The 20,000-nt window shown below is 43.5% G+C and overlaps 1 protein-coding gene across 1 annotated transcript in view; it reads left to right on the forward strand.

Moving 5' to 3' along the window:
• Positions 1-20,000, forward strand: part of cacna2d3a (calcium channel, voltage-dependent, alpha 2/delta subunit 3a) — a 313,742-nt gene that overhangs the window by 141,156 nt on the left and 152,586 nt on the right. Inside the window, exons 7-9 of the mRNA XM_036947559.1 lie at positions 1,294-1,354; positions 1,602-1,752; positions 9,830-9,904. Of these exons, the coding sequence (XP_036803454.1) occupies positions 1,294-1,354; positions 1,602-1,752; positions 9,830-9,904 (287 nt within the window). The remainder of the gene's footprint in view (positions 1-1,293; positions 1,355-1,601; positions 1,753-9,829; positions 9,905-20,000) is intronic.

The raw sequence follows: 20,000 nt of genomic DNA on the forward strand, positions 1-20,000 counted from the left end.
GTATGTTACTATATGTATGTTACTATGTGTATGTTATTATATGTATGTTACTATATATATGTTACAATATGTATGTTATTATATGTATGGTACTATGTGTATGTTACTATATGTATGTTACTATATGTATGTTATTATATGTATGTTACTATGTGTATGTTACTATGTGTATGTTAGATTGTGTATGTTACTATATGTATGTTACTACATGTATGTTACTACATGTATGTTAATATATGAATGTTAATATATGTATGTTACTACATGTATGTTACTACATGTATGTTAATATATGAATGTTAATATATGTATGTTACTATATGTATGTTACTATATGTATGTTACTATAGGTATGTTAATATATGTATGTTACTATTTGTATGTTACTATATGTATGTTAGACTGTGTATGTTACTATATGTATGTTACTATATGTATGTTACTATTTGTATGTTACTATATGTATGTTACTATATGTATGTTAGACTGTGTATGTTACTATATGTATGTTACTATGTGTATGTTACTATATGTATGTTACTATGTGTATGTTACTATATGTATGTTACTATTTGTATGTTACTATTTGTATGTTACTATATATGTATGTTAGACTGTGTATGTTACTATATGTATGTTACTATGTGTATGTTACTATATGTATGTTACTATATGTATGTTACTATGTGTATGTTACTATATGTATGTTACTATATGTATGTTACTATGTGTATGTTACTATATGTATGTTACTATATGTATGGCACTATATGTATGTTACTATATGTATGTTACTATATGTATGTTACCATATGTATGTTATTATATGTATGTTACTATATGTATGTTACTATATGTATGTTACTATATGTATGTTACTATATGTATGTTACTAAATGTATGTTAGACTGTGTATGTTACTATATGTATGTTACTATATGTATGTTACTATGTGTATGTTAGACTGTTTATGTTACTATATGTATGTTAATATATGTATGTTACTATGTGTATGTTACTATGTGTATATTACTATATGTATGTTAGAATGTGTATGTTACTATATGTATGTTACTATATGTATGTTAGACTGTGTATGTTACTATATGTATGTTACTATATGTATGTTACTATATGTATGTTAGACTGTGTATGTTACTATATGTATGTTACTATATGTATGTTACTATATGTATATTACAATATGTATGTTAGAATGTGTATGCATTCAGTGTATCTGAAAGTAACTGATGATGCCTCCTCCCCACCTCTCCATGATCACCGTGGAAACAGGGATCAAATGGAGACCAGATGAACATGGTGTCATTGCTTTCGACTGTCGCAACCGCAAATGGTGAGTGCAGCTTCCTCCCACCACTGCCATTGGACAAGTACACATGTTCTGTTCCCAATGAGAGTGTGTGTGTGTGTCTGTCACTCTGAGACTCTTCTGATGTCTCTGTGTGTGTGTGTGTGTGTGTGTGTGTGTGTGTGTGTGTGTGTGTGTGTGTGTGTGTGTGTGTGTGTGTGTGTGTGTGTGTGTGTGTGTGTGTGTGCGTGCGTGTGTGTGTGTGTGCGTGTGCGTGTGTGTGCTTGCGTAGGTACATCCAGGCAGCCACATCTCCTAAGGATGTAGTGATCTTGGTGGATGTGAGTGGCAGTATGAAGGGCCTGAGGCTGACCATTGCCAGACAGACCGTCTCTTCCATACTGGACACACTGGGGGACGACGACTTCTTCAATGTCATTGCTGTGAGTCGTGTGTGTGTGTGTAGATTCATACTCACAAACATTAGTAGTAGTCTATAACAGTCCATGTTATAAACTCTCTCACACACACACATGAGTGCTCGCATGAGCACACACACACACACACACACGCACGCACGCACGCACGCACACACACACACACACACACACGCACCATTCTCCTGAGATCAGAGGAAATACTGGAATGAAGCAGCTCTTTCCCCTGTCATGCTCTCGGATTTGAATTGCAAAATAGGACGTTGTGATTGGAACCTGCCCCCGGCTCTGAAATCATTGTTATCATATCTTAGTTGCATGATTTTTCATCACTTATATGTGTGTGTGCATGCGTGGATGCGTGTGCACGTGCATGAATATTTCCGTGCGTGCATGTTTTCATTGCTAATTCTGATGATATTCTACATCAGACTTTGCCAATCTTCTGTCTGATTCATACCAACAGCAAAGTCTTTGTTAGTTTTGTGATTTCATTTGATGTCATAATCATATTAGCTGACTGAAATGTCCCCCTGTCAGCTGAGGTTGTGGGACAGTCAAGTAGAAACATCATGTTTAACTCCGTAATATTCATCACAGACAGTTTGATGGTGTTTGTGTGATGATGAAGGTAGACATTGTCATATTTGAGACAATAATACATTTTATGAGCACAGGGACACACGTGCGCACAAGCACACATACACACACATTCACACACACACACAGATCAGAATGAAATATTGGGCTTGAGAGAAAGACACATCCTTCTCTTGTCGACTTTGAAGTCTAATTTGTAGTCATGCATTAAATGATGAGTATTATCAGAGAGCGGCAGGCAGTGTGTGTGTGTGTGTGTGTGTGTGTGCATTTGTGTGTGTGCGTGTGGTGCTTTACTGGGGAATCAGAAATATTGCGTTGCACAGAGCTAGGAGCTGTGTATTAAACAAAGTAAATTTTTATTATCAGGGATAAAGGGATAGGACATAAACTCAGCAAAAAAAGAAAGGTCCCCTTTTCAGGACCCTGTCTTTCAAAGATAATTCGTAAAAATCGAAGTAAATCCAACACTGTTTCCCATGCTGTTCAATAAACCATTAACAATTAATGAACATGCACATGTGGAACGGTCATTAAGACACTAACAGCTTAGACGGTAGCCTACGCACTTAAGGTCACAGTTATGAAAACTTCGGACACTAAAGAGGCCGTACTACTGACTCTGGAAAACACCAAAAGAAAGATGCCCAGCGTCCCTGCTCATCTGCGTGAGCGTGCCTTAGGCATGCTGCAAGGAGGCATGAGGACTGCAGATGAGGCCACAGCAATAAATTGTCTGTACTGTGAGATGCATAAGACAGCGCTACAGGGAGACGGGACGGACAGCTGCTCGTCCTCGCAGTGGCAGACCACGTGTAACAACACCTGCACAGGATCGGTACATCCGGTACACCTGCGGGACAGGTACAGGATGGCAACAACAACTGCCCGAGTTACACCAGGAATGCACAATCCCTCCATCAGTGCTCAGACTGTCCGTAATAGGCTGAGAGAGGCTGGACTGAGAGCTTGTAGGCCTGTTGTAAGGCAGGTCCTCACCAGACATCACCGGCAACAACGTTGCCTATGGGCACAAACCCACTGTCGCTGGATCAGACAGGACTGGCAAAAAAGTGCTCTTCACTGACGAATCGCATTTTTGTCTCACGGTTGAGACATGGTTGGATTCTCGTTTATCATCAAAGGAATGAGCGTTACACCGAGGCCTGTACTCTGGAGCGGGATCGATTTGGAGGTAGAGGGTCTGTCATGGTCTGTGGCGGTGTGTCACAGCATCATCGGACTGAGCTTGTTGTCATTGCAGGCAATCTCAACACTGTGCGTTACAGGGAAGACATCCTCATCCCTCATGTGGTACCCTTCCTGCAGGCTCATCCTGACATGACCCTCCTGCATGACAATGCCACCAGCCATACTGCTTGTTCTGTGCATGATTTTCTGCAAGACAGGAATGTCAGTGTTCTGCCATGGCCAGCGAAGAGCCCGGATCTCAATCCCATTGAGCACGTCTGGGACCTGTTGGATCGGAGGGTGAGGGCTAGGGCCATTCCCCCCAGAAATGTCTGGGAACTTGCAGGTGCCTTGGTGGAAGAGTGGGGTAACATCTCTGGCAAATCTGGTGCAGCTGGTGGCCACACCAGATACTGACTGTCACTTTTGATTTCAAACCCCCTTTGTTCAGGGACACATTATTACATTTCTGTTAGTCACAAGTCTATGGAACTTGTTCATTTTATGTCTCAGTTGTTGAATCTTGTAATGTTCTGTTACGCACACCTCTTGGAGGAGGGAACACAACACCCTGCTACACTCAACTCCCCGTGGAGTGAAAGAGGTATGTGATTGTAGGTGCGGGTAAGGATGACAGAGGCAGAGAATATGACTATTTACTGGGAATTTATTTCCAGGTACTTTTGTCTCTACCCTGTAATATGACATGCGAGCCACAATGCGTTTCAGGGAACCAGGGTAACGCATCAGTAATGATTACTGACTGCACCGCCCCGGTGTCTCGTAAGATTTTTATGGGCTTTTGATCAACTTGTTCTCCAGTTAAGGAAACACAACCAGCAGAGATAAACGGAGCACAGATAGGATCCGGTTTCCCAAATGCTGATTCAATAACTTGGTCCAACGGATGAGCCAAAGACTGGACTAAACCCACGCTTTTCAATTTTGGGGATGGTGACAGGGACTGTTTCAGTTTCTTTTTCAAAACCGGGAAGTCCGCAATCACGTGACCCTTTTGGTGACAGTAAAAACATTCATGGATCTTGTGCGAAGTCTTAGGGTCATCGGAGGAAAAGCGACCCGAACGAGCCACTGACGACGTAAATGTTCGGCCTTCAAAATGAAGTGCACCATAGACAGTCTTGTGTCAAAGCGTACTCATCTGCCAACACTGCTGCCTTGGCCAATGTCGCCACTTTCTGTTTATTTAAATGAACTACAATTCTATCAGGGAGGTTGCTTTTAAAATCATCCAACAGCATCAACTCCCGAATATTAGCCTTGCTGGCTGAACACCAGCAAATAAACATAGACTCTTTCTCCCTAGCAGAGAAATAGGAATCAACTTCCGACTCCCAGAACTGAGAACTCAAAGATATGGTTTTCTGCAGAAATTAAGCTGGAGGTGATCACTGAAAACTCAAAGAGCTGGTTTACTGCATAAATTAAGCTGGAGGTGATCACTGAGAACTCAAAGAGCTGGTTTACTGCAGAAATTAAGCTGGAGGTGATCACTGAGAACTCGATGAGCTGGTTTACTGCAGTAATGGAGTTGGTCGGTAATCACCCCTGGAGGTGATCACTGAGAACTCAACCAGCTGGTTGGTAATCCCCCCTGGAGGTGATCACTGAGAATTCAACGAGCTGGTCGGTAACCTCCCCTGGAGGTGATCACTGAGAACTCAACCAGCTGGTTGGTAATCCCTCCTGGAGGTGATCACTGAGAACTCAACTAGCTGGTTGGTAATCTCCCATGGAGGTGATCACTGAGAACTCAACGAGCTGGTCAAAAACCTCCCCTGGAGGTGATCACTGAGAACTCAACCGGCTGGTTTGAGCCACAGCATTTTATATAACCCCTGGAGGTGATCACTGAGAACTCAACGAGCTGGTCGAAAACCTCCCCTTGAGGTGATCACTGAGAACTCAACGAGCTGGTCGGTAACCTCTCCTGGAGGTGATCACTGAGAACTCAATGAGCTGGTCGGTAACCTCCCCTGGAGGTGATCACTGAGAACTCAACCAGCTATAACAAAGTGCATCCTCCTTCAGTCTACATAACACATAACACAGAATTATGGAATGGGTCACAAGGTTAACATTTGTATGAAAGATAGTGTCTGACAGTATCTGCTGTTAAAACAGTTTTCATTGTGTAGAGACCAGTGTCGATCCCCCCAACTCCATACTCGAGCCATGTCTCCCTGGTACGGTATAGAACAGAAGCATTAACTCATGCTCTGGAATGTGGTATCTACAAAGACATCATAAATCTCCTGTCCATTTTATCTCCCAGGGGCCCACTTTCAGTTCACACAGACACAATAGAGAGTTATAAGAACCTTCTATTCTGTTGCATAAAACAACCTTTTGATGCAATAAAAGTATTATAACAAAATCTTGTAATTTCCACCACAACAAGCAATGAGAGGAGACTATATACAGGGGGTACCAGTACAGAGTCAATGTGAGGAGGCTATATACAGGGGGTACCAGTACAGAGTCAATGTGAGGAGGCTATATACAGGGGGTACCAGTACAGAGTCAATGTGAGGAGGCTATATACAGGGTGTACCAGTACAGAGTCAATGTGTGGAGGCAATATACAGGGGGTACAGAGTCAATGTGCAGGGGCACCGGTAGTCGAGGTAATTGAGGCGATATATACATGTGGGAAGTGACTTATACACTTATACAAGTGACTTATGCATAGACTTATGCATGGGGCGGCAGGTAGCCTAGTGATCAAATCCCTGAGTCGAAAAGGTAAGAGTCTTTCATTCTGCACCTGAACAAGGCAGTTAACCCACTGTTTCTAGGCCATCATTGAAAGTAAGAATGTGTTCTTAACTGACTTGACTAGCTAAATAAATATTTAATAACAGAGAGTAGCAGCAGTGTAAAAGGGGTGGGGGGGTAGCCATTTGATTAGATGTTCAGTGGTCTTATGGCTTGGGGGTAGAAGCTGTTTAGAAGCCTCTTGGACCTAGACTTTGTGCTCCCGTACCGCTTGCCGTGTGGTAGCAAAGAGAACAGTCTATGATTAGGGTGGCTGGAATATTTGACCATTTTTAGGGCCTTCCTCTGACACCGTCTGGTATAGAGTTCCTGGATGGTAGGAAGCTTGGCACCAGTGATGTACTGGACCGTACGCACTACCCTCTGTAGTGCCTTGTGGTCGGAGGCCTAGCAGTTGCCATACCAGGCAGTGATGCTCTCGATGGTGCAGCTGTAGAACATTTTGAGGAGCTGAGGACCCATACCAAATCGTTTCAGTCTCCTGAGGGGGAATAGGTTTTGTCATGCCCTCTTCACGACTGTCTTGGTGTGCTTGGACCATGTTATATTGTTGGTGATGTGGACACCAAGGAACTTGAAACTCTCAACCTGCTCCACTACAGCCCCGTCGATGAGAATGGGGGCGTGCTTGGTCCTCCTTTTCTTGTAGTCCACAATCATCTCCTTTGTCTTGATCACATTGAGGGAGAGGTTGTTGTCCTGGCACCACATGGCCAGGTCTCTGACCTCCTCCCTATATGATGTCTCGTCTTTGTCGGTGATCAGGCCTACCACTGTTGTGTCATCGGCAAACTTAATGATGGTGTTGGAGTCGTGCCTGGCCATACAGTCATGATTGAACAGCGAGTAAAGGAGGGGACTGAGCATGCACACCTAAGGGACCCCAGTGTTAAGGATCAATGTGCTGGATGTGTTGTTACCCACCCTTACCACCTGGGGGCGGCCCGTCAGGAAGTGCAGGATGCAGTTGCAGAGGGAGTTGATTTGTCCCAGGGTCCTTAGCTTAGTGATGAGCTTTGAGGGCACTATGGTGTTGAAAGCTGAGCTGTAGTCAATGAATAGCATTCTCACATAGGTGTTCCTTTTGTCCAGGTGTGAAAGGGCAGTGTGGAGTGCAATAGAGATTGCATCATCTGTGGATCTCTTGGGGCGGTATGCAAATTGAGTGGGTCTAGGGTTTCTGGGATAAAGGTGTTGATGTGAGCCTTTCAAAGCACTCCATGACTACAGACATGAGTGCTACGGGTCGGTAGTCATTTAGGCAGGTTACCTTAGTGTTCTTGGGCACAGGCACTATGGTGGCCAGCTTGAAACATGTTTGTATTACGGACTCAGATAGGGAGAGGTTGAAAATGTCAGTGAAGACACATTCCAGTTGGTCAGCGTATGCTCGCAGTACACGTCCTGGTAATCCGTCTGGACCTGCGGCCTTGTGAATATTGACCTGTTTAAAGGTCTTACTCACATCGGCTGCGGAGAGCGTGATCACACAGTCGTATAGGAACAGCTGGTGCTCTCATGCATATTTCAGTGTTACTTGCCTTGAAGCAACATTAGAAGTAATTTAGCTTGTCTGGTAGGCCCGTGTCACTGGGCAGCTCTCAGCTCTCGGGCTTGCCACATCCGACGAGAGTCGGAGCCGGTGTAGTATGATTCGATTTTAGTTATGTCTTGACGCTCGCCTGTTTGATGGTTCGTTGGAGTGCATAGCGGGATTTCTTATAAGCTTCCGGGTTAGAGTCCCGCTCCTTGAAAGCGGCAGCTCTACCCCTTAACTCAGTGCTGATGTTGCCTGTAATCCATGGCATCTGGTTGGGGTATGTACATACAGTCACTGTGGGGACGTCGTCATCGATGCACTTATTGATGAAGCCAGTGACTGATGTGGTGTACTCCTCAATGCCATCGGAAGTATTCCGGAACATATTCCAGTCTGTGGTAGCAAAACAGTCCTGTAGCTTAGCATCTGCTTCATCGGACAATTTTTTTATTGGCCGAGTCACTGGTGCTTCCTGATTTAATTTTTGCTTGTAAGCTGGAATCAGGACGAAGGAATTATGGTCAGATTTGCCAAATAGAGGGTGAGGGAGAGCTTTGTATGCGTCTCTATGTATGGAGTAAAGGTGGTCTAGAGTTTTCTCCCTCTGGTTGCACATTTAAAATGCTGATAGAAATGAGGTGAAAATGGATTTAAGTTACCCTGCATTAAAGTCCCCGGCCACTAGGAGCGTCGCCTCTGGATGAGCTTTTTCCTGGTTGCTTATGGCAGAATACAGCTCATTTAGTGTGGTCTTAGTGCCAGCTTCAGTCTGTGGTGGTATGTAGGCAGCTACAAAAAATACAGATGAAAACTCTCTTCGTAGATAGTGTGGTCTACAGCTTAACATGAGATATCCTACCTCAGGCGAGCAAAACCTAGAGACTTCCTTAGATATCGTGCACCAGCTGTTGTTTACAAATATACATAGACCGTCACCCTTTGTCCTACCAGAGGCTGCTGTTCTTTCCTGCCGATGCAGATTATATCATTGTTCAGCCAATGATCCTCACAAGGCACCCCGATCTCTTTCCGCAATATCTTTTCCGTTTCTTTCTCTTGCGAATGACGGGGATGAGGGCCTGGGTGTCTGGAGTAAATCCCTCTCGTCCGACTCATTAAAGATAAATTATTCATCCAGTTCAAGGTGAGTTGTCGCTGTTCTGATTTCCAGAAGGTCTGTTCAGTGATAAGAGACGGTAGCAGCAACATTATGTACAAAATAAGTTACAAACAATGTCAAAAGATATATATAAATAGCACGGTTGGTTAATAAGAGCCCATGAAATGACAGCCATCCTCTCCGGCGCCATCTTCACACACACACACACACACACACACACACACACACACACACACACACACACACACACACACACACACACACACACACACACACACACACACACACATACAGACACACATACACACATACACACATTCACACATACACATATACAGACACACACATATTCACACATACACATACAGACATACACACACATACACATACAGACATACACACACACACACACACACACATACACATACAGACATACACACACATACACACATTCACACATACACACATACAGACACACACATATTCACACATACACACAAACACACATACACATGTACAGACACACACACACACACACACACACACACACACACACACACATAAACACGTACACACACACATTCACACACACACACACACACGTACACATACACACACGTACACACATACACACATATACACGCAGGTGCCATTTTTTCAGGGGGCTTGAACTCTAAAGGTTCCACTTAACCCACGGTTCTGTGTGTAGATGTATATGTGTGTATACATGCATCTATATGTGTGTGTTGGTCAGTCTTACAGATATATAACAACAGTATTTGCTCCAATGACTTTTTTTCTCCCCTCTCTCTGTCCCTGTGGTGTTTGTCTAGTACAACGACGAGGTACACTATGTAGAGCCATGCCTGAATGGAACTCTGGTCCAAGCTGACGTCACCAACAAAGACGTGAGTCTAATACAGCATAACAGTTCCTTATGACCATGATCAAATATGATGTCTCCCAAGAGACCTATCCCAGAACGCTTTTTAGTCTGATGACTATACACACTCATACATACTGACACACACACATAACATACACACACACATAACATACACACACACACACACACACACACACACACACACACACACACACACACACACACACACACACACACACTCACATACAATGATCATTTACACTGCTGCTTCTCTGTTTGTGGTATATCCTGATGCCTAGTCACCGTATCCCTATACATGCACTATGTCTACAAAAGTATGTGGACCCCCCATTCAAACTAGTGGATTCGTCTATTTCAGCCACACCATTTTCTGACAGGTGTATAAAATCGAGCACACATCCATGCAATCTCCCTAGACAATCATTGGTTATTACTGAAGAGCTCAGTGACTTTCAAAGGATACCACGTTTCCAACAAGTCAAAGTGGTAGGACGTACAAGCTCACAGAACGTGACCACCGAGTGCTGCAACGCGTAGCGCATAAATTTCCTATGATCTTGGTTGCAACACACTACCGAGTTCCAAACTGCCTCTGGAAGCAACATCAGCACAATAACTGTTCGTCAGGCGCTTCATGAAATGGGTTTCCATGGCCCGAGCAGTCGCACACAAGCCTCAGATCACCATGCGCAATGCCAGGAGTCGGCTGGAGTGTTGCAAAGTTCGCCGTCATTGGCTCCCGAGTGGCGCAGCGGTCTTAGGCACTGCTTCTCAGTGCTAGAGGCGTCACTACAGACCCTGGTTCGATTCCAGGCTGTATCACAATCAGCCATGATTGGGAGTCCCATAGGGCGGCACACAATTGACCCAGCATCGTCCGGTTTGGTCGGGGTAGGCTGTAATTCTAAATAAGAATTTGTTCTTAACTGACCTGTCTAGTTAAATTAAGGTTCAATAAAAAAAAATATAAAATAAATAACATAAATTGGACTCTAGAGTAATGGAAACGCATTCTCTGGAGTGATGAATCATGCTTCACTATCTGCACGTCCGACGGACAAATCTGAGTGTGGCAGATGCCAGGAGATCACTTTCTGCCCCAATGCATAATGCCAACTGTAAAGTTTGATGGAGGACTAATGGTCTGGGGCTGTTTTTCATGGTTCAGGCCCCTTAGTTCCAGTGTCGGGAAATCTTAACGCTACAAAATACAATGACATTCTAGACGATTCTGTGCTTCCAACTTTGTGGCAACAGTTTGGTGAAGGCCCTGTTTCAGCATGACAATGCCCGCGTGCACAAAGCAAGGTCCACACAGAAATTATTTGGCAAGATGGGTGTGGAAGAACTTGACTGGTCTGCTCAGAACCCTGACCTGATCGAACACCTTTGGCATGAATTGAAACGCTGACTACAAGCCAGGCCTAATCAGTGCCCGACCTCTTGTGGCAATGTTCCAACATCTAGTGGAAAGCCTTCCCAGAAAAGTGGAGGCTGTTATAGCAGCAAAGGGGAGACAAACTAATGGGGAGACATAATAATGCCCATGATTTTTTGAATGAGATGTTCGAAGAGCAGGTGTCCACATACTTTTGGTCATGTAATGCATCTGTCTCCAGCACCCCAGTATCCCTGCACATTGTAAATATGATACTGGAACTGACCCTGTATATAGCTTCTTACTTTCTCTTGTTCTTCTCATTTCCTATTTTTATTTCTCATGTTTTTGTTCTACCTTATTATTTATTTTTAGTATTGTATTGATACTGACTACTGCATTTTGGGGTTTGGAGCTTGCAAGAAAGTCACATGACATTAAAACTTTAAACCTAGGCTTGATGGAATGTGCCTGATGTTCAGAGTGGAGAGGTTCAGCAGCCCTCTGGTCTGTGTGTGTGTGTGTGTGTGTGTGTGTGTGTGTGTGTGTGTGTGGCTGGCAGTCCCATTAAGATGGTTTCAGTGATAATCCCAGTCAGGGAGATGGAGAGAGACAGGGGATAGTCTGCCTGCCTGCCTATTACTGTAGAGAGGGAAGCACAGTTAGAAACCTGCATTCATTTCCACAGTCCCATTCTCAAGGATTCATTCAGTTATACACACACTTTACTTTCTATTTCTGCATGGACCCATTTCCAGGGGTGCATTCAAAATTCAATTTTCCCATCCTGCTAAGCCTTCCATTAGCCAATGGCTACCTACACTTTTCTATTTGTGTGTGTGTGTGTGTATATTGTTTTTGAATTTATTAAGGATCCCCATTACTTCCTGCCAAGGCAGCAGCTACTCTTCCTGGAGTCCAGCAACATTCAGGCAGTTATATACAATTACAAATTGTGTCTGTGCCCGAACAAAAAAAACATAAAAAATGTGGAGTTTCACAAATTATATTTGCACATGTATTAAATGTAAACACCACCTTTTCATATGTGAGGAAAATAACATGTTTTCACCTCAAATGTGAATTGTAGTTTCAAATGTGAAATTTGCGATATTCACGTGTTAAATATGTTCACATGTGAGAATCGGATGTACCATTTCACGTAAAACAACATTTCATGTAAAACAACTCAACCTGTGAAAATCTCCCTTTAACATTTGGAATTGCAAGTTGTGATTGTTTTTCACATGTGAACTTGCAATTTCACACGTGAGTGAGATTTTCACGTGTTTTAGCTTAATGAAACTGCAAATCTGATTTTTATATGTGACTGTTTTTGCAATTCGACATGTGAAAATTAAAATATAATATGCGGTTTCAGATGTAAGAAAACTCCACATTTACTCCACTGTTTGTAAACAAAGTAAATGTAAACACATGGTTAAACTATAATTTTGATTTCATCGATGATCATTCCTAGCAACCTAGCGTAGTCTACGGATTTGAGAATGGTTGCATTTCTCCAGCCCTATCCCTCAGCTTTTTACCACAAATGTGGTGGGGAGGACACTAATGTTTCAGTTAAGGATTGTCGCTTTAATCACCTTTACTAGAATAATAGAGTTATATGGTGTAATCCTTTAGTGAGTTGTATTTGTGCCTTTAATATCAAACAAAATGTCTGTAGAGAACAAATTTCTAAGTATTGAAAATAAATACCCCAAATACCCAGAAGCATTTCTGGTAAAACAAAAACATTGCAGGGAAATAGTTGTAAAAAGCGAGAGCAAATACATTGTAAATGGATGTTCAGTAAAAAACGGTTTTATGATAGTTAAATAAAACACCTTTCTCTTTCCTGTAAAATGTCCCTATTTCTGGTTACAATACCTTGGCCTTTACTTTCGCTCCATTTTTTCGAGTTGCAAGTTTTGGCACATTCCTTCCAGCAGCATAGCACCTTGCATCCCACTGCTGGTTTGCCTTTGAAGCTAATCATGGTCGGTCCCTGGATGGGAGACCGCAAGTGGTAGAAAATAATCAGGGTCGGTCCCTGGATGGGAGACCACATGTGGTAGAAAATAATCAGGGTCCGTCCCTGGATGGGAGACCACATGTGGTAGAAAATAATCAGGGTCCGTCTCTGGATGGGAGACCACATGTGGTAGAAAATAATCAGGGTCCGTCTCTGGATGGGAGACCACATGTGGTAGAAAATAATCAGGGTCCGTCTCTGGATGGGAGACCGCAAGTGGTAGAAAATAATCAGGGTCGGTCCCTGGATGGGAGACCACAAGTGGTAGAAAATAATCAGGATCGGTCCCTGGATGGGAGACCACATGTGGTAGAAAATAATCAGGATCGGTCCCTGGATGGGAGACCACAAGTGGTAGAAAATAATCAGGGTCCGTCTCTGGATGGGAGACCACATGTGGTAGAAAATAATCAGGGTCGGTCCCTGGATGGGAGACCACAAGTGGTAGAAAATAATCAGGATCGGTCCCTGGATGGGAGACCACAAGTGGTAGAAAATAATCAGGATCGGTCCCTGGATGGGAGACCACAAGTGGTAGAAAATAATCAGGGTCGGTCCCTGGATGGGAGACCACATGTGGTAGAAAATAATCAGGGTCCGTCTCTGGATGGGAGACCACATGTGGTAGAAAATAATCATGGTCCGTCTCTGGATGGGAGACCACATGTGGTAGAAAATAATCAGGGTCCGTCTCTGGATGGGAGACCACATGTGGTAGAAAATAATCATGGTCCGTCTCTGGATGGGAGACCACATGTGGTAGAAAATAATCATGGTCCGTCTCTGGATGGGAGACCACATGTGGTAGAAAATAATCAGGGTCGGTCCCTGGATGGGAGACCACAAGTGGTAGAAAATAATCAGGTGAAAAGTAAACATGTGGAGAAAAAAGGTCACATGGGGATAATTTTTTCACGTGGGAAAAACGTGAACAATTTTAATGTGAAACCTCACACATCCACTTGCTAAATCCACTTCAATCAGTGTAGATGGAGGGGAGACAATTGAGACATGGATTGTGTATGTGTGCCATTCAGAGGGTGAATGAGCAAGACAAAAGATTTAAGTGCCTTTGAACGGGGTATGGTAGTATGTGCCAGGCGTACCGGTTTGAGTGTGTCCAGCTCTGCAATGCTGCTGGGTTTTTCATTTTCAACAGTTACCCATGTATATCAAGAATGGTCCACCACCCAAAGGACATTCAGCCAACTTGACACAACTGTGGGAAGCATTGAAGTCAACATTGGACAGCATCCCTGTGGAACGCTTTCGACACCTTGCAGAGTCCATGGCTCAATGAGTTGAGGCTGTTCTGAGGCAAAAAAGGGGGTGTGGTGCAGTGTTAGGAAAAAGTTCTTCATGTTTTGTGCACTCAGTGTCACAGGAGGTTGGTGGCACCTTGGGGAGGACAGGCCGGTGGTAATGAGGGGAATGGTATCAAGTACATCCAACACATGGTTTCTATGGTTTCTATGGTTTCTATGTGTTTGATGCCACTCCATTATTATGAGCCGTTCTCCCCTCAGCAGCCTTCTGTGCTCAGTGTATTGATAGATTTTTTATCACATCTGTGTGTCTGTCTGTGTGTGTATGTGTGTGTGTGTGTGTGTGTGTGTGTGTGTGTGTGTGTGTGTGTGTGTGTGTGTGTGTGTGTGTGTGTCTGTGTCTGTCTGTGTGTGTGTGTGTGTGTGTGTGTGTGCGTGTGTGTGCGTGTCTGTGTGCATGTCTGTGTGTCTGTGTGTGTGCATGTGTGTGTGTGCGTGTGTGCATGTGTGTGCATGTGTGCACGTGTGTGTATGTGTGCCAGTGTGTTTGTGTGTGTGTGTGTGTGTGTGTATGTGTGTGTGCGAGTGTGGATGGATGTGTGTGTGTGTGTGTGTGCGTGTGTGTGTCTGTGTGCGAGTGTGGCTACACACACACACACACACACACACACACACACACACACACACACACACACACACACACACACGCACACACACGCACACACACACACACACACACACACACACACACACACACACACACCATGTCACCTTCCTGCTTATCTGACTGAGACAATGACACCCAGCTCTCTGAGGAAGGGAGTGGTTTGACATTTAGTTCTATTGTGTTTTGATTTCTTGTATGTAGGGAACACAGGCACACACACACACACACACACACACACACACACACACACACGCGGTTATTTATCTGATTAAACTGATTGAAGAGGATGAATAGGAGAGAAAAGCAATGACAGATAGAGGAGAAAGGAAATAGACCTGGAGAGGGATGTGGAGAGAGGGTGAGGTATAGGCAAAGAATTCCACTGAGGAGACTGTATTGGTCGAGGTATAAATAATGCCCAGGGTGTTACGTGTAGAGCAGTTGGCACTTGGCAGTGGAATGTGTTAAGTACCGGAGTTTTAATAGAGGAGTTTTAATAGAAGCCATGCCAGCACATTAACTGGCACTCTGATCACTTTCAAACATGACCCTCAAACACTTGCTTACACACACACACACACACACACACACACACACACACACACACACACACACACACACACACACACACACACACACACACACACACACACACACACAGACAGACAGACAGACAGACACACAGACACAGACAAACACACACACACTAACACACACACACAAATAGAGGGAGAGGGAGAGAAAGGAGGGGGAGAACTAGAATAAGGAGGACAGCTATAGTAGAGTACATAGCTCCTAGGCAGCAGAGGCTCTCTCTCTCTCCTGTAGTGACCTACTGTACTGTAAGAGCTTTTAGAAAATAATCCATCTTATCCCCCCATTCCTCTCACTCTCTCCCTCCATCACATTCTCTAACTCACTCACTACTCTCATTCCATCTTATCCCCCCATTCCTCTCACTCTCTCCCTCCATCACGTTCTCTAACTCACTCACTACTCTCTCTCTCCATCTTATCCACCCATTCCTCTCACTCTCTCCCTCCATCACGTTCTCTAACTCACTCACTACTCTCTCTCTCCATCTTATCCACCCATTCCTCTCACTCTCTCCCTCCATCACGTTCTCTAACTCACTCACTACTCTCTCTCTCCATCTTATCCACCCATTCCTCTCACTCTCTCCCTCCATCACGTTCTCTAACTCACTCACTACTCTCTCTCTCCATCTTATCCACCCATTCCTCTCACTCTCTCCCTCCATCACGTTCTCTAACTCACTCACTACTCTCTCTCTCCATCTTATCCACCCATTCCTCTCACTCACTACTTTCTCTCCCCTTCCCACTCTGTGACAGCCTGTATCTCTCTACACCTCAGTCTCCCTCTCTTTTTCATTTAATTTCCACTGACAGTCTCCACACCTAGTATCTTTAACTATCTTCCGTTTACCTCATTCTGTCTCCTCATTCTGTCTCCTCATTCTGTCTCCTCATTCTGTCTCCTCATTCTGTCTCCTCATTCTGTCTCCTCATTCTGTCTCCTCATTCTGTCTCCATTCCTCAATTGCTACCTCCCCCTTCTGTCTTTCATTCTATGACTTTCACAAATTCTCTCTTCACCAAATCCGTTTGGAGAAGTTTTTATTTGCTTCTTTCAATGTGACACTGAATGACTTCAGTGAGAAGGGCTGGGGGTGAGCTGATAGCACAAAGTTGTCTGCGTTTAACAGACACTGTGATGTGGGTTTTATTTCGCAATGTGTGTGTGTTTGTGTGTTTGTGTTAGTGTGTGTGCGTGCGTGCGTGGGTGGGTGTGTATGCACGGACGCTCACGCTTATCAAGGGCTTGCACAGCATGGTTCCTGCATGTCTCTGGGTTGTATAAGTTTGGTCTTATCTTTCTGTCTCTGAGTCGACTAGTTTAGTCTTATCTCCTCCCGAAGATACAGAACTCATTAGAATATCTGGGATGGATGCTTCACCCAAAAAGCTTATTCCTGTCTCTTCCTTTCTCTCTTGCTCTTTCGCTCTCTCACTCTCTCTCTCTTGCTCTTTCGCTCTCTCACTCTCTCTCTCTTGCTCTTTCGCTCTCTCACTCTCTCTCTCTTGCTCTTTCGCTCTCTCACTCTCTCTCTCTTGCTCTTTCGCTCTCTCACTCTCTCTCTTGCTCTTTCGCTCTCTCACTCTCTCTCTCTTGCTCTTTCGCTCTCTCACTCTCTCTCTTGCTCTTTCCCTCTCACTCTTTCTCTTTCTCTCTCTCTTGCTCTTTCTCTATTTCTCTCTCTTGCTCTTTCCCTCTCTCACTCTTTCTCTTTCTCTCTCTCTCTCTTGCTCTTTCTCTCTCTCGCTCTTTCCCTCTCTCACTCTTTCTCTCTCAATTTCAATTTAAGGGCCTTTATTGGCATGGGTAACAAATCATAAATGAACAGTAAACATTGCACTCACAAAAGTTTCAAATGTCATATTATGGCTAAATGCAGTGTTGTAACAATGTGCAAATAGTTAAAATATAAAAGGGAAAATAAATAAACATAAATATGGGTTGTATTTACAATGGTGTTTGTTCTTCACTGGTTGCCCCTTTCTTGTGGTAACATGTCACACATTATGCTTGCATACTGTGGTATCTTATCTAGTAGATATGGGAGTTTATCAAAATTGGGTTTGTTTTCAAATGGTTTGTGTCTGTGTAATCTGAGGGAAATATGTGTCTCTAATTGCTAAGAGAATTATGTTCTCAATGTTCCTAAACTGAACTTCAATTGAACTACTCGGTCTGCTACCAAGAATGTGTAAGATTCTTGTTGAAATGAAACAGACAGAGGCCAGTCTACAATAGTCAGCAACGTTTATTTACGAGAGCTCTGCCAATCATCATGTACATTGGTTTATATACCTCTCATTTCATCATAAATGTCCCTCTTCCTCTCAGACAATGACAATATAGTTTACAAGTCTCCTAATCATACATTGCTTATCACATCCTGCAACACGTTACACAATCTACTGCAAGCCCAACGGTTTCTCCAGTCTCTGGGTGGGGAGACCTCCTTCCCTGTTATCAGTTTCACAGTGGTCACCAGTTGTCTGCCACAGTTCCTTGTCTGTTAACAGTTCCTCTTTTCTTACGGACAAACATTCTTCATCATTATACAGAGACAGGGTAGAATTCTGTTAGATATAGTCCTATCATTACTTTGAATGTATATATCATTTAGTCATTATACATCAAATTCATAACACTAATATGGTCATACATTGGGCAGGAGGTTAGGAAGTGCAGCTCAGTTTCCACCTCATTCTGTGGGCAGTGTGGACATAGCCTGTCTTCTCTTAAGAGCCAGGTCTGCCTACACCAGCCTTTCTCAATAGCAAGGCTAAGCTCACTGAGTCTGTACATAGTCAAATCTTCCCTTAATTTTGGGTCAGTCACGGTGGTCAGGTATTCTGCCGCTGTGTACTCTCTGTTTAAGGCCAAATAGTATTCCAGTTTGCTCTGTTAATTATTTCTGATCAGTCAAGTAATTCTCTTTTTGTTTTCTCATGATTTGGTTGGGTCTAATTGTGTTTCTTTCATGGGGCTCTGCGAGGTCTGTTTGTGTTCGTGAACAGCTTGCTTAGGGGACTCTTCTCCAGGTTCATCTCTCTGTGGGTGATGGCTTTGTTAAAGATGGTTTGGGAATCGCTTCCTTTTAGGAGGTTGTAGAACTTAATGTCTCTTTTCTGGATTTTGATAATTAGCTGATATCATCCAAATGATTGTTTCCATTAATTATTTTGTATTTTACGTTGTACACTAAAGGATGTTTTTGCATAATTCTTTATGCAGAGTCTCAATTCGGTGTATGTCCCATTTTGTGAATTCTTGGTTGGTGAGCGGACTCCAGACCTCACAACAATAAAGGACAATGGGTTCTGTAACTGATTCAAGTAATTTTAGCCAGATCCTAATTGGGATGTTGCATTTTATGTTCCTTTTGATGCCGTTAAAGGTTCTTCTTGCCTTGTCTCTCATATCATTCACAGCTTTGTGGAAGTCACCTGTGGCACTGATGTTTAGGCCGAGGTAGGTATAGTACTTTGTGTGTTCTAGGACAATGGTGTCTAGATGAAATTTGTATTTGTGGTCCTGGCAACTGGATTTTTTTTGGAAAACCATTATTTATGTCTTACTGAGATTTACTGTCAGGGCCCAGGTCTGACAGAATCTGCAAAGAAGATCTAGGTGCTGCTGTAGGCCCTCCTTGAGTTGGGGACAAAAGCACCAGACCATCAGCAAACAGTAGACATTTGACTTCAGATTCTAGTAGCGTGAGGCCGGGTGCTGCAGACTGTTCTAGTGAACTCTCCAATCTATTGATATATATGTTGAAGAGGGTGGGGCTTAAGCTGCATCCCTGTCTCACCCCACAGCCCTGTGGAAAGAAATGTGTGTGTTCTTTGCCAATATTAGCCACACACTTGTTGTTTGTGTACATGGATTTTATAATGCTGTATGTTTTCCCCCAACACCCTTTCTATCGATTTGCATAGCAGACCCTCATGCCAAATCGAGTGGACTTTGCCCTTGTTTTGGTGTCTTCGTTTGTCAGTTAAGGTGAATATGTAGTCTGTTGTACGGTAATTTTTTTCATTGAGGAAATGTAGAAGCCTGCTATTATTGATAATGCAGAGGATTTTCCCAAGAATGCTGTTGACACATATACCCTGATAGTTATTGGGGTCAAATTTGTCTCCACTTTTGTGGATTGGG

Source organism: Oncorhynchus mykiss, chromosome 16, assembly GCF_013265735.2.
Source record: "Oncorhynchus mykiss isolate Arlee chromosome 16, USDA_OmykA_1.1, whole genome shotgun sequence".
Lineage (NCBI taxonomy): Eukaryota > Metazoa > Chordata > Actinopteri > Salmoniformes > Salmonidae > Oncorhynchus > Oncorhynchus mykiss.